Source organism: Phalacrocorax carbo, chromosome Z (genome assembly GCF_963921805.1).
Source record: "Phalacrocorax carbo chromosome Z, bPhaCar2.1, whole genome shotgun sequence".
Taxonomy (NCBI): Eukaryota; Metazoa; Chordata; class Aves; order Suliformes; family Phalacrocoracidae; genus Phalacrocorax; species Phalacrocorax carbo.
Genome location: NC_087548.1, coordinates 39546450 through 39562933, shown reverse-complemented (window position 1 = coordinate 39562933; position 16484 = coordinate 39546450). Strand labels below are relative to the sequence as shown.

The 16484-nt window shown below is 35.9% G+C and overlaps 1 protein-coding gene across 1 annotated transcript in view; it reads right to left on the bottom strand.

Moving 5' to 3' along the window:
- Positions 1-10588, bottom strand: part of ALDH1A1 (aldehyde dehydrogenase 1 family member A1) — a 33171-nt gene extending 22583 nt beyond the window's left edge. Inside the window, exons 1-2 of the mRNA XM_009511426.2 lie at positions 10401-10588; positions 1940-2044 (exon numbers count right to left, since the gene is read on the bottom strand). Coding sequence (XP_009509721.1) covers positions 1940-2044; positions 10401-10517 — 222 coding nt within the window. The 5' untranslated portion in view covers positions 10518-10588. The remainder of the gene's footprint in view (positions 1-1939; positions 2045-10400) is intronic.
- Between the last annotated feature and the right edge of the window lie 5896 nt (positions 10589-16484).

The window sequence follows — 16484 nt, the reverse complement described above, 5'->3', positions numbered from 1 at the left end:
CACAGTGCTATCAAATACCTCATCATTTATCTGTGACCCAGAAAACTGCATTCAATGAATATTTAATTAATTCTATTTTTTTCTCATCCCTTTCGATCATAAATATTCTACAGCTTTGTAATATGACTTGGGGGGTATGCCTTGGCCTTTACTGGAAAACAAGGGGAAACCCTAAGTGGTACTAGTGTGGATGATGTAAATTAAAACTAAATACAGCACTATGTGTTCTTTCTACTACAAGTGCAGAAATAATTAAGACCAAGAAAAATTATATAAAGCTTATATGGGCCATGAATGAAAAATAAGGAAAAAAATGTTGTTCTTCAACCGCATGAAGTTTGAGTACATAAATCTACACCATGAGTATAAAGACTGATAGATCTTTTCACAGCTAGTTTAGACTTTCTACAGATGTACATTTACTTTACATCCCACTGACCATTTGTTGAGCTGCTTGATTATTCCTAGGGGCCTTTAGGATTAGGGATCGTAGCTTGAAAGAGCCACCAAACTGAAAGGAAAACAATTCCTACCCACATATGTGTCATTTCAGAGTACATTAAAATATACTGAAAGAGATTGTGCTAATTATATTGGCAGTAAATTTTGGGTGAACTTGTAACACAGATAAATGGCTTTTAAGTTTTATAGGCGTTCTCATGGATAAAAAGATGTTTAATGGACATTTTGCAGTTAAGTTTAAAACACGCTTGTGATACAAATCATTCTACATATGTGCATTTCTTCACTAAAATGAAGATCAGAAGGCATTTTCTGAAAAGATTTTATTTTTGTTAGAATTTTTAGATAATTTTCTCACTTTCAGATGTAAATTTGACTTTGAAGAGGAAAGTGTAGAAAATGAAATAAATATTTGCAAGAATCAAAACAGTAATTATAAAACCAATTCTATTTTCAGTCACATTCATCACTTTTTATATACCTGTGAGTTGGAAATAGAATGTTCTCTTCTCATACTTGCTTTCTCAGTGTTTATAACACAAATATCTTTGGTCATTGGTTTTAAAACTGTTTAAGTAACATTTTTCTGCTATAGTTAAAAAACTATCTCCCCTACTTGGTAACTTACATTTAAATTATGTGGTAGCACTAGGCAAATGCTTTTCAGCAGAAAAATATATAACAGAACAGAGCTGCTTAATTGAGGGTTCAGGTTTTCATCATATCTTTGATTACATGGTATCTATCTGTAATTTTCCACTAGGAAACCTCATAAATATAAAAATGTTTGTTTACAGGTGTCAACAATCTTTTTAGACCTCTACTTAAATTCATCAATTTAACATACTGTAGGAAACCAGTTTTGGTGGTATTAGTGTCTGTTTGATAGGTTACCTTTAGCTTCAGAGTCTTTTTTAGGACTATGTTCCAAAGTACTTTTCACAAAAAAAAATATTTGAAGGGGGCGGTAAAAATGTTGATGTTAGTAATCATCTTCGCAGAGCCTGTGTGGGAAATTATCAGTATTTGTCCACTTCATGTTATCTATAGTGAAAAGCCTTGTATAAATGTGTAATGAGCAGATTACATCACTATGTAAGGAGGAGCCAGGAAAAAATAACAAAAAAACCCAAATGAAATTATTAGAAGTCGCTCATCAAAGATAATAAAAAGAATCAATATTATCAATAAAAAAACCCTAGTATTTCTTCAGAACTTTCTTCATATGGGCGAGATCCTGAGTAAAGCAGTTTTTCAGTGTCTGTTTACAAACAGTATTAAGGCTTAGCAAAAAGCTAAGAATCATGTTTGCAGAAAAAGTTATATGGGTAGGGTATACAGTATACAGGTATACAGTGTATGGCAGGTACATCTCTGAGGTAGTGTTTTACATCAACACAGGACATTTGCCTTCCTTCTTTTAAGAGGCAGAATTCGAATATAAAGCTAGGTTTAAGAGCAAGGAAGAAAACCCTACCTTGTCGCCTTCTTCAACCTCACAGATTTTCTCTTCATTAGCAGGGTTAAACACTTCAAATTTTTTACCACTGACTGAGTCATGCCACTCATTGTTTATAAATATCTGCATAGAAATAAATAATGCAACAATATTAGTAACATACATATAGATGTTGTCTATTATCAGTTTTGTTGAATAAATCTTTTAAACCTGAGAGATGCCTAATTGATATGTACCTGAATTAAAAAAGGAATAGCTGTTTCTACATTATTCTGAAGAGATGAGTAATCACATATGCACTTAACCAGGATCAGCTTTTTAAAATTAACTTATTTTGAAGTGTCAAACTTTCTCTCACTACATGTTATTTTAACTTTGTTTCATATCATAAAAAGATACACTTACAACTGGGTCCTTCATCTCTCAAACTGAAGTCTGTGTTGTGCAAGGGAGGTACAGCCCTAAACGACCTACCTAAAACTACCTGGGTTTCCAATGCTGACAGGGCTGGTAGCGATGGAGGGTCTTTCTGTTACATGCCCTGAAAGAAGTAAACTGAATAATTTGGTTTAGTATGTATAGTACATGTAGTATCTTGGAGAACTATTTTATTTAGCTTTTCTTCGACTTCTCTTCACTCTCTTCTGCCAAAAAAGAAATTCCCACCAAAAACAAAAACCCAAGAGCACGTTTTTCTGAAATTAAAGTCAAGATTAAAATAAAAAACCACTACAGCCAAGTGAATGAAACTAAGAAAGAACAGCTTAAACAGAGTAAAAAGCCAAGAAAATAAGCTAAAATTGTGCTTTTCTCAATCTTGCTAGAATATCCTGTCTTTTTATTTAATATCTTTCTATGTCAAGCTTTTCTCAGAGTACCAAACATATAGCTAGCAATTAAGAAGCACAAAAGCACAGCAGGTGGCCTAGCCCAAAGTTAATCATAACAGCTTACCCAGCAGCAATGAAATTGATACTCAAAGTTCATTTAATAAATGTTAGGAACGGTGTTCTTACTCAAAGATTAAACTTTTATACTGGCTCAAAGCACATTGTGTACTGAATTTACTTTGCATGGTTGGAATAAATACCATCATCTCTTGATTGCAACATTGCTTGTGTACTTAGAGACAGACCTAAAAAAAGCAAGGTTGGCATTGTTGTTTCCCATATTGAACTTTTATGATCCGTAACCTTTTGTGGTATTATAACCCCCAGAAATTCAAAACTGGGCCTTTTGTATGGGAATAAGTAATTGGCAAAGGTACTGGCACAACTGAAGGAATAATTAAATGTTTGAAAGACTTATAAAGTCTAAATGATATCAGTGTCATACTTTCTCCAAAGACAGCACAAAATTCCTACTATGTCTACTTTACTTTTAATATTAATTTTGTCATCTGTTTGGTATGGAACTTTTCTTCTCTGTCAGGCTCTGGTGTCCTAATTTCAGTTGTGCTATATATCCCTTAAAAGTATGTCCAAAGAGGGTTTCAGGATGGAGCAGTTCTGCATCTTTCTAGGTTTTTGGTTACTGAATATTAATAAGATTGTTGATGAAATCTGTAGAAATTAATCTTCTTTTCCATTAAAACAAAGCAACAAACAATAAATTAAACCACAGGAACTGCTCCTGAAAAATCTATATTTTTCAACTGTGTAGGGAAAATATGGCACCATACACACTATCCTAAAAAGGTAAATGTTGTCTTTTAAAAGATTTACTGTACACCATTATTAAAATAACCATAATATTTCTGAATTTTCTATTCTGTCATATTAAAGATGATAAAAAATTAATTGATTCAGCAATTGCTAAATGACAGAATAAAACAATCTACTAAAAATATGCTCTACTCAGTTGTAATTACTGAGAAGTTATATGATATTACACAGCTGTGAAAATTTAGAGGACAAGTAGAGTGACTGCTAAGGAGCCCTGGGTGAAATCTGAGGTGCTTAGCTCTGTTTGCAAATGCAAAATAGAATCTGTGCCTTACCTGTAGGTGCACAAGGTCTGTGCTACCCTAAAGCCTGCTGCCTCTGAGTCACTGCTGGTAAAATTGTCAAAGTGGGTTAACTTTTTATTTCTGACTCTACAGGTTCATTTTGAAACAGAAAGGAAAACCTCAATAGAAAGTTCTGAAACATGGCTTAGGTTTTGAAAAGAGGAGGCTATGTAGCAACCAAGTGTTTTGTAGGTTAGTCTTTAAAGTGGACATGATAATGTATACAGTCCAACATTAACGGTATCTGTCATCCTCTGTCTAACCATACCTGCGATCTCGGTGTTCAGGTCAGTGCTGAAATGGGGTTGCCACCCTAGGCCTCCCTCCTAGTGCCTGAACCCACCTTCCTGCTGCTGATGGACTGGTGCCCTCCCTTCTCGCTCTCCCCCAGTGCAGCTGTGTTGCTGGCACATGTGAGATCTTGATCTTGCTCATCATGGAGACCATGGCAGGACCTGACTGACTGTACCACGTATTTTGTGCTCAAACCATGCCTATCTTTACAGTAATGGCATCTTGCCTCACCTTTAGTCACTTGGCCTTATGTGTGAGATCAACTAGCAGCAAAGATGTGATTCCTGTTTCCTCTCTATTAGGATAAAGGACCCACTGCTGCTGTGCACAGTAGCGGGAATATTTAAACAAAAAACCAGAAAATACTTTGGGGCAGGCAAATCAAAACAATTGACAGTTGGCCTAGGGCAGGACAAAATGAAGACACCAGAACTGCATGGTAAATGCTTTTTGTCACACAGACCTGGGATTTAAACCCTACCACCACAACTACCCATGTTACAAAACTGTGACAGCTTTTTTTGCATACTATTGAAATTGCTTGCACTGGCTGCCTGAGGGGTTGTTAATAATTGGTGAATAGTTTGGTAATGACTATCAAGATCAATAAAAATATTATCTCTAAATAGATATGCTAACAATTTGCTGTTAATATATTCCTGTATCTTTCAGCTTGTTTCTATATGGGCACCATCCATGGAGTGTCATTGCTGCCTCTGATCATCAGGACTGACCAGCAAAGTCCTGATTTAAGAAAAGCTGTCAAGGAAATACAAGGAAATACAAGGAAATAAGTCCCTGGAAATTTCAGATATGTGATGAAGTTGACTATAAGAATATCCACAGAAAATTTTGACAGTTGTGAAAGAACAAAGACAGCAGTTAAATGGTTAATATGAAAAAAGCCATCTTTAGTAACTAGCTACATTGCCAAGAAAAGAGACAAAGTAAAAGGTAAATATTAACATAACACTGCTATGATGTTACAGTATGCCAAATTCATATCTGTCTGTGAAAGGAATAATAGCAAAACATACCATTTTTGGAAGTTTTAAAAGTATTTGTTTAAATACTAAATTTACTGCACCAACCAATATCACCCATAATAATAGTTCAGAATATCTTTCTTATTAATGTTTCTAATACCATTCCCATTTAAAACATTACTTCATTACATTAAATAAATACACAACATTGTATCAGGGCTGTATAAATCAAACTATCCAGATGTCTTTCATAAGCTAGATATCAGTCTTGCAGATGCTGGTATTATGAAAGAGAAGGAAAAAGTGAAAACTCTCCATGCAAGAAGTGTTACATACATTGCAGGCAGCTGCACTGGTAAATGTGCATGCAGCCATGCTCATTTAACGCTGTGGAGTATATGTCGCAAACAAACAGGATGTGGATCTCTAAATCCAGGCAACATTGGAGAAAAAGCCAACAGCAGCCTCTGAAAACTCCCTTGTCCTGCTGAAAAAAAACCATTTGGGATCATCTTGCAATAGATTACAGTGTTTTCTCTGTCAGTTAGAACTCCAGTGGTAACTTAGATATTTTTTGTGCTGGTTTGTCAGACATAAATGCAAAAAGACCTACCCTTCCGTGGCATGCGCTGTGCAGGGGGTTGTCTGTGATGACTGACTATCACCAGGAGATTTAGTGCTGCAAATTTATTTTGCAACGATTTAGAGAAATGTTGTTCCAGGCAATTTGTAACTGTTATTTCACTGGTATTTTTAGGAGGGAAGATGACTTTTCTTTCAACAACGCAAAGAATTAATGATTTTCAGACTTCTTTACACTAGACCTGGAAATACATATTTTTTGTAGATGAGACTGTACACTACGAAAGTTTAGTATTTAAAAGAGAGGGTAGGTAACAGGCTATTGCAGTCAAACCTTTCAGACTGTCTTTATTTACCAGTGTCAGAGTGCAATAAAATCTTGATTCTGTGAAATGGCTGATACCAGTTCAGATAGTCTGGTACCATTTACTTTTTGGGATTGGAGTTACCTGCTCTTGCAGGTAAGTTCAGTATTTCTGTCATTGCTTAGACAATTGATTTGGTCACTCAAATGACCTGAGCAGGGAATGGGGAGACAAGACCTGCTGTTCACCTTTCTTTGTCATACCAATAGTTTTTTTCCCCTTCAGTCCTTGAGTATTTTGAAAGGGCTGTAAGTTATTTTTATAAAGTATCTGCTAGATGGGAAGTGCTGTATTTGTGTCTGTGCTGCGTAAGGAAAGTATTTGACTCTGAACATCTTTGTCTCAGGTGAACCACAGCACAGTTCTGATGAAACAGATTTTTGGACCTTTACATTGGGTGTCATAACCTCATGAAACATAACTTCTTGGTGCATCTTCCTTAGAATAGGGATCCCCTTTTTGTGAGTTTAATGTTGTTCAAGGTCTGTACAGTGTTTCAGGACTCAGTGCTTCTGTGGAAGTGACTTAAAAGTGCAGTTTAGAGCATAAAATGCTTAATTTCTTATGTTGCAAAGATCCTATATGTGATCCCATATTCAGCATCTGTCTAGAAACCTATTCTCCATCAGGGAGGAATTTTAGTGTAATTCACTATTATTGCTATAAACTAGAATACATACTACAGAAATGTAGTCAAGAAAAGTAATAGAACTATCTAAAATGCGGACTATCCCAAATTTAGCTATTAAGGGTAGCTTTATAAGTATGGAATGAAATGTCTAAGCTTTCTTCTCTTTAGATATCAGAAACTCTTCCAAAGTTAAGATACAAGAAAAAGCATAACCTCTTCCCACCATAAATCTGCCCCCAGATAGCCAACCACTCTTGTTAAACTAAAGGTTTTGTTGACAATGCTCTTCAAACAGGCCTAGCTGCCTCTTTCAAAGAGCTAAAAGTGATCACCAAATTTCAACAGCTGCTCAGCTGACTGCTCACAAGCTTTCTAGTGCAGTCAGTAAACCAGAGAATGACACCATCAGTATTCTTCAGAGGCCAGGAACAGTGAAGAGGTGCCAGAGTTGTGGCTGGGTTCCCGCATGCTGGAGGCAATTCAGCATCACTAAGTGAGGTGATGCACAGTGCTGAAAAATTGTTGGCCTCTATTCACACCTGCTCCTATGGATTATGGGAGTCATTCAGATATTCTTGGGTTTGATGATAGCAATAAATCTTACAGTTACATCTAAACCTGAAAGCGATTTGTGGCCCAAGAGGAGGCTCATTTCAAGTGCTGTAAGTTCTCATTTACTAGCCCCAAAGTATGTAATAGACTCTCACTGTATTCTTTAAGCAATGCAGTAAAATTATTTAAGGAACTACTGACGATTAAAACTGTAAAGTTCAAACAAATATATAAATATAGAATGCGTGCTGTGAAATCTCTTTTTTTCCCCAGGTTTTTCTTTTCAAGAAGTTGATAACTGGCTAATATTTTATGTAACATTTTTTTCCCCTTGGAATGGTATGTTACTACTGATGCAAGAATTACCTCTTACTGCTGCAATGAACTAATAATCAGATAAAACACTCTTTCTAGTAATTATTTTTATTATCATATTATTATTTACTTAAACTTTTTGATTTGTCAGTTAGTGACTTTATATCTACAAAGTCAGTTGATCTTAAAAAGAGTATGTTTCTATACCACCTTTATAGCTAATTACCTTTTCCAGATATTCCAGTTAAATTTTTGTGGTTTTACACCTCATCTTTCTTTGCGAAGCTAGTGATTGCAACAAATACAATATTTCTTCAGTCAGAGTGGCTTACCCTTCTACACTTTCTGATATTCCACATGCAGCTTAGTGAGAGAATGTGCTGCCCTTCATGTAATTTGGCAAACTAATAATTAACTAATCTGAGTTTCTCTGAATAAAGGAACACTACAGGGCGTAATATATGTGAAAGCATCATGGCAGAAACAATTTATCAAACAATCATTGTCTAATTCCTCAGTTTTGACTAAGTAAAATATTTACTAGTACGTTTTTAGCCAGCTACCAACACTCATTCAGTTCACTGGAGTATCTTTAAAGGAGATTCAGATATGAAACCAATTCAAGATCACTTCAAGATTCAACACCCAAGCCAGTTTAGCCGTTTAAAATCCATTCAATTTAATTTTTGAAATTCAAATTCCCTGAAAAGTGCTTAGTTTTTGCTATTTGTGAAAAGCATAATCTGAAATGTAGATATACCAACCTATAGGTCCATAGAAATATCAAAATACTTAGCTAAATCATCTCTGTAAAAGGCCCAGAATGATCCCTCTCATAAAAAATGAAATAGACAGATTGTTAAGTAGAGAGGAAAGTCCTTGGAACCTTGGATCCTGCAGAACTTTCTTCAGATCTTTATGTGATGGCTGTTGATATTATGCCCTGGTAGAAAAAGAGAAAATTGAGTTTCCAGAGCTGAGTGATCTGCTGATGTCCAAGGTGCTTCAGACAGAAAGGTTAATACATCAGCAATAATTAATGCTTCTCTCATCTTGATCCCTCTAACATAACTAGTCAAAACAATCCCACACCCTACATCCTAAATTGCAAGAGACAGGAGAGCAACAGGATGGGTAAGAAACAAGAGTGGCAAGGCTTTACTAAATTGTGGGATGACTGGTGGGTATGGGATGACATTTCTATTATCCCATCTCCCTGTCCCTCAGTACACTGGTGTAGCTTTCAGACAATCCTGCATGGTATTTGAAGAGAGGAGGAAAGCATTGCAAAGATCAAGCCTCCACAAGGATATGTTGGATTTGATCACCTGTAGGTACATACTTTTGCAGACAAGTGCATTACATTTGTGCACAGTTACACATTATATGCAGTCTTTAAGGAAATGGTACCTGTTGTCTAGACAAAAGTAACAAGCATTTACTATGTGACGCTCCTTAATTGGCACCATAGACATTTCAGCCATGCTGCTGTCTTGTGGTTGCTTTATGTATTAATGGAAGTGGTTTTTGCTCACTAAATATGAAGAAGGGTAACAATGTTTACAGGAATTTATATCTTGCGTATTCAGTTACATCACCTTCTGAGCTAGCATTTGGCTGTAATTAGTTGTTTTCCTTCGGAAAAATAAAAAGTGAAATAGATAGCACTGCAGTTTCTGAAACACCACTGTGACCTAGGTACTAAAGTATCTTCTCTGAATTAAGCTTTTTTTTAAGCAGTAGAAAGCTATCACATGGCAGAACTACATAGCTTTTGTAGCCTGTTAAATATTTACAAAGTAAGGTCCTGTGTGATTTATTCAAGAAAGACATACACTGAAATCTGGTTAGTTCTCCATGAAAAAAAATAGGATAGAATGGAAGTCAAAAGGACTAATCTAGGTAATCACTAAAGACCTTGCTTTTGGAAAGGAAAATAAGTAGTGGTTCTAGAAAATAAAATTTATTTCCATTGTCATTGTAATGAGAGAAAAGATGAACAATAACCAAGGAGTATCTGAAGAGAAGAGGTTCTTTCTAATCAATTGTTCTCCCTGAATGTTTCAGAGGGCAGAGTTTCAATATCTCCTACCAACAGTTTGTTCAAAGTTCTTGCAGATACCTTCGTACTATGATACAAAAAAGGCAAGGGGTCTTTTCAAGCTGGGAACACAAGTCTGGATTCAAACCTTCTTTATCTGTGTATTTCTAACTGCATATGGAAAGAATTTGCAATTACAAAATGTTTATGGTAATATTGAGTAATTAGTGATGGTAGACGTTATCTGTTTTATTCATAGTTACTTGTTTAAGCTGAAAACCAGATTCGTTATCTCTAAGAAAAATATGTGAGTGTAATGAATTTTATCTTAGTTTCGTTTTCACACATCCGTTTTTTTTTTGCTGTTCTGAAAAATAATATAATAGAAACTTTTCTTTCTTTGCTCCATTTATACTTTCTGAGAAACTTACCACTGCAGAAAGTTTGTTTCAGGAGAAAAACAACACCCACCTCAAGTAAAACACGAAATGATCCTATCACACTTGCACACTTCCTAAAATACTTAGGTTAAAAGGATCACTGAACATTAATTGTTAATATGTGTAATATCAGAAAGAGGTCAGAATAAACATTTTAAGCACTGATTTACAGTTTCTTCCATGGTTCATATAAGACTAAAACAAGCACATCCTAGTGTCTGAGCTGAATGAATAAGAAAAATTAAGAAACACAAACACTACTAACCTTGGTGTACTTAATTTTCAGACCTTTGAGTGGTTCTGGCAGTGCTGGCAAAACTGGAGCAGGATTGCTGTCTGAACCTTGTTTCTTCATATTTTCAGTTAAGGAGTCTGAGGACATTCCTGAAACACAGGTGAAAGGAGGTGTAAGGGGAGCGCAGTGATTTTTGCCCTGACTGAGCTCTTAGCTTTATTTGTGCTTTTTTATCTGTACCAGCTATGGTATATTTGCATACAGGAATATGATTGGATGAAAGAATTCATTGCAAAGAGAAAATGACACTACTTATTTTTAAGGCCAAAAGCAACAGCCTTTCATTCAGCTGAGACCTCGATGAAGAAAGTGCTGCTAAAACAATCTGCTTAGCCAGACACTATGAACTTCTTACTGGCAAACACACTTTAAGGCCTCCTCACCTTACTGGTAAAAATGCTTGCTTTTAGCAGGCAGGGCCCCAGATTTTAAGTTAAGTTTTTCACATACCTGAAGGCAGTTCTGAAGGTAAAGATAGACTTGTTAGCTCTGGAAAGAAACTAACCCTTTCTCACTGGAGTGTTGGCAGAAATAATTCGCAGAACTGGAAAGCATTCACTAAAAAACAAGCCACCTTAGGTTACGCTTGAATATGTTCAGACTACATTATAATTCCTGTAATTAATACCTGCTTTGTAGACACAGAGGTAAGGGATGACTATGGTTATACAAAATCCTTCACATGTTTTTCAAGAAATGCGAAAGTAGGACAAACTTGATTCATCCAGGTAAAATACTCTGTGGGCAGAACCAAGCAAAAGCTTGTTGGGTTTTTTTCCAGAGAGCACCACAATTTTAAGGACAAAATTTTTACTACAGTGCCCTTTGGAAACTCTGAGTTTGTGCCTTTCAAAACAAATTGTTTAATAGACAGGACTTTTCTACCCAGGGTGGAAGCCACTAGCACATATATGTCCCATTCTGATTATTCAATGAGAAACTTCTCTCTGGTACTGGCAAATCATTTTATAAGACACAAGAAACTAATTTCTTCATTAACTCATATTTTTTCTGATCAGTGGTGTCACAGAAGAAACTGAGACTGAATTAGCACTTGTTTTATATGCTAAGTTTGTGATATATGCACAGTGGATTTGTGCCATAAAGAGAAATGATCTTATTGTTCCCATTGAGATTACACAGATGCTTGAAAAACTCACTGAGCTCAGTTAATTCACATATCAGGCATCATCCAAACCATCTGGCAATGGAGGCTTTGTTGCTTTTAACTGATGGATGATTTAGGATATATAATGAGATTTATTTTACAATGCATTAGTTATACAAAACATACTTTCTGAATTAAAGTATCATTGATGATTTTTTGTGTTTGGACAACTGGTTGGAGCAAGAGTTTCTGGCCATTCAGAAAGGCTAGGTAATTTCTGGATAACAGAGAATTCTATTCTCACAATAGTCATCTCTCAGTGACATGCAAAAATCTGTGTGGATTTGAAAAAGTTTCAGCTATTCAGCCTGTCATGTGAACACAGGGTGCCCATTCCCATTCTTATAATGCCATGATATCAAAGGTTACCAGCTCAATTACTTCTTTCTGCGTGTATCCTTCAGCCTTCCTGCCCCACATTGTTGGCTCAAAGCATCCTAATATAGAATGGCATATTTGAAAGTTTTGTGAACAGCACTTTCAGACCTTAACAGTTAGGGTTACAATGTTTGCCTGCCTTGGAGAATGTCTTTGATTCTCATGGAAAAAGACAATGTCTAAATAGGGTTTGTTCACTTTTATTTGGAATATATCTTTTCAGTGCTATCTTCATGTAACAAATTTTTGTGGTTTTCCTTTTTTATTTATTTTTTAAATTTACATGTAATTTTCTGGTTTAGACACTAAAGTTTACTCTAGTAATCTTCCTGCCACTCCTTTCTCCATTAACCCACAAAGAGTTTGTCTCTGTTTAATTCACCTGCTAATTGCTCAGATTTGCCTAATTTAAACAGAATTTAACTGGAGCTGTAACACAGAGAGATCAGTGTAGTTGTCTGGTTTCAAGCAAAGCAAAAAATCTTTCTCCCAGGCGGGAGTATTCTAAATACATTCTCATATTTAAGTACCATTACATTCCTGATTTTTTTTTTTTATGATTAAGCCAGAAGTGATTTATGATAACTTCTCTGGAAAATGATAACATTTATCCTCTTCCCAAATCTATAAGGACAAACTGAATTCTGCTTAGACAGGCTTTACAGATACTACCCTGGGTGAAAGGTTTCAACTTTTCCAAATATGCTGGTAATCATTGCTTTGTTTTCCACCCCATTCATTCAATTAACACATACTTTACCCTCTTTTTTTCCTTTCTGTTTCCCTCTTTCACTCTTGGATTGCATGAATCACCTTCACTACCATGCTTCCTGTGAGTCCTTTCTTTTCTCTCTAAATCTTGTGTATTGTAGAAAGGTCTCTCAAGAAGATTACTTGCTATCTTGAGCAATTTGCTTGTCCTATCGGGTCTTATCTGCTGAGGCTTGCTCCAAGCATTACCACTAATGTCAATAATTCCTTTAACTTCTCTTTGTTCTCATATCTATGAACGCGTGACTCCCCTCTCTTTTTCAAGGGAATTCTAACTATTGCTTAGAGTAGCTGTTCATGACCATCCCAACCGTCTCCCATTCAATAACTTTCCTATTCACTTTCAGCCTAGAATTCCTTTTAGCCTAGTGTAGAAATTACTTCCTTTTCCTCACATCACATGTTCCTGTTTATTACATCTTCCTGCTATTTCCATTCTGTGACTTTTCTTCCCCATCGCGCATCACTACTGTTAGACATTTCACATAAATAAAGATGTGCACTTCAAGCACTATTACTTTATCAGACTGTGCTGTTCTTTCAAATAGTGGATTATACAACATTTGGATATTACAAGTATTGTACATGGAATTCTATACAGCTTTGTTTTTAATATTTTATTGGAAAATTTTAGATTCTATCTAGTTTTTTACTTTTTTTCCAAGGATTTGATTGTTACTTGTTAACTTTTCTACTGCTAAGGAATGAACCTTAGCCACTCCACACCTTGGAGAACTATATGATACAGTATGTAACTATGCAACGGTGCTTTCTACACTTTAATGCATAACATTTCTCCCAGTTTAAACTACTGAATTCACCTATTCAATACAAGATCAAAGAAGGACAAATGAAAGATAATAGTTCACTACAGAAGTTGTAATTAAGCTATGAGATGCCTCACTTAATGACATTGGCACAGTCACAACAAACACAAGATTGAGGGCTGTGTGAACTTTAGGTCTGACATGTCATTCTATGTCAGTAAGTTAAATAAAAGTTTTATGCTGGAAGAAGCTGTAAATCATTTGTCCATGTGTTTCTTCACAAAGATTAAAAAAAAAAAGGTAATAATAACTAACTAAACACAACATTCCAGAGTACAAGTAACCTTTCTCCTCAGATGTGATCATACAGTGAGATATTACCAGCATTGTTAGTAGTTACTTGTTGATTGGGTTCATTGTAGTCTAGGAGGGCAAAATAATTTGGCAAACTATATTCCTGAGATTCATTGCAGTTCCATATTCATTACATGGGATATGATTTAGTGGCCAGCAGCACGCAAACAGAAGCAGAGCTTTTAGTTGGGCTAGCTGGTAACCCAACTAATGAAACCAGTGTGTCACAAGAATCGGCCAGAGTTAGCCTGTTACTGGATTCTTTCCCCTAAACACAATACCAGCACTATCTGAAATGCCCTAGCCTTTCCTAGCTGCCCTGAGATGTCAGTTCAGGAGAGTCCTGTAGATCCTGTGTCATGTTGCCGAAGCCACATCAGTGTCTTCAAAACCCATGTGCAGCTCAAACAAATGGCATTGATGCCTATGTCAAAGGAAATTACTTGACCAGAAGATTTATGATTCTACTTGGTATTTTTATGTTACTGTATACTGGGTTAATACAGTCTGAAAGTCATATATTTATTATAGAAATTCCCCTTCCAGACTTTAATATAGAAATATTTACTTTACATCACAGAGGTTATTCTGAGGATAGAATTATCTCTTATCCAGAAATTAATTTGACTTTTCTAAAGGCCAGAAACTGTTGGTATTTTTCCCCACAAGCAGGCACAAGATTGACTTTTTTTGAAGCTTTTTTTTTTTTTGAATGACTGCCAAACTGTCTTCCCAGTTCCCACAGTCTGGGTGTCTCCATTCTGCAGCAAGAGGGGACAGGTGATTTACTCTTTGTATAACGCTGTTATTGTAATCACAGGAGTAAGAAATTCTGCTCCATAGGTTTCTACAGAAAGCAGACTTTCCCCTTCAAAATGCATATATTTGATCATTAAAGAAATCTAAGTATTATCTTGTACTAGACTTGCTCAAAGCTGTGTAGATCAGATAAGACTGCATATATTTAACTTGGACCACTTCTAAAGTAGGACAGTGCAAGGATTTCATTGTAGGTAAACAAACTGTAGATGTTCCATTCCCTGCTTTCTTTTTTTTTGTCATTTACAGCTCTTCAAATGTTCCAAATTCATATCTTTGGCATCTGATGGTCTATCAAAACTATACCTTGAAGTCCATAACAGTTATGCCTTCTAAAAGGTGGTATAACAACTTAAGTAACCTCCAAGAATTACAATTTCTATAATTCAAAACACTTAAGGAGAATAATCTTCCACAGTGACTTAGTGCACAGTTGTCAAAAGTTCCTCAGAATAGGAGATTAACAGAGTAGGCTGCTGTGCTCTGCAGCTTGGTAGCTGTATTGTATCATCTGTCCTGAATTTAGACAGTCTTTAATGCTTAAGTACATGTTTACACTTTATAAAATCTTAGCATAAAAAATATGCTTGGAAAATCTCTGTTGAGAGAATATCACTGTTACTGAAAATCCTGATTAGCTGAACCACTTCTTCCAAACTCAGATTATACAGATTGTTAAGAGAGAGAATTCAGTGATTCGTACAGATCCCCTGCTGTTACTTACAGAAACTGGCATTGAGTTAGGAGTGGAAGATTGTATCCAACGCACCAAAATATGTTTAAAATTGGAAATGAGATTAATGTAATCACTGGACTCTCACTCAGAAATGCTTTATTCAATTTGTTAACCTCCCTTATGACATCCCACTAATGGCAATAGAACAGAAACAGTGGTCAGTGTTCAGCATACTGTGGAAAGGCGGACACATCAGAAACTAGGCAGAAATGGTGTGAATTTTGTGCCATCTTTGCTCATCTAAACTGAGAGTCCAAAGGTGGGTGGGATGTACAAGCTCTGATAACTAATTGTGAAGCATGAAGTCAAAATTACAAGATTCCTTTGGCTATTGCAGCACACTGAGTATCCCTCATTTCTGAAAATCTAAGCATTCTTTTTATATAAACACAGGTATCTCTGAGCACAATTAGCAGCTCTTAAGGTACTAGAAAATTTCTGTGAAGTATAAATTGTGGAGTGAGGCAGCTGACAGATGCATAACTATTTATTTGGATTTGAAATTTGAACTCACTTACAGAACTACTCACTTTTGCTACATGGACAATAACAGGGTATGAAGAAATGTCCTGGAAGATATTTCTCCATAATGCCTCCACAAACAAGTCTGAACGCACATCATAATACTAGCTACTGTTTGTCTGATTCATGCAAACCCCTTTGCCCCAGTAATGGCCAGATGTAACATGCATTTCTTCATTACAACAAGGGCAGAGGAAGAGCAAGAAGTAGAAAAACTAGTGCAACTGATTTTATAATCTTGGTATCAAAAGATATGAATAAATACTTGATATGAGTGCTAAGGCTGTCATGATGTCTATTCTCTGTTGAATCCATAATGATACTTTCACCCAAGACACCTTCTGCAGGGAGGGAAAAAATTATAATTTCCTGTGGTCCTACACAGAAGCCTGTGCAACCACAGCTGGATTTTTTAAAAATCCACATAAAGCACCACCTGCTAGTGGAGCAAGATCATTTAATCTGATTTCATACGTAGATCAGACACTCTCTGCTTAACTGTATGCTGAACACAGACCTTCACAACAAATTTTAGGATA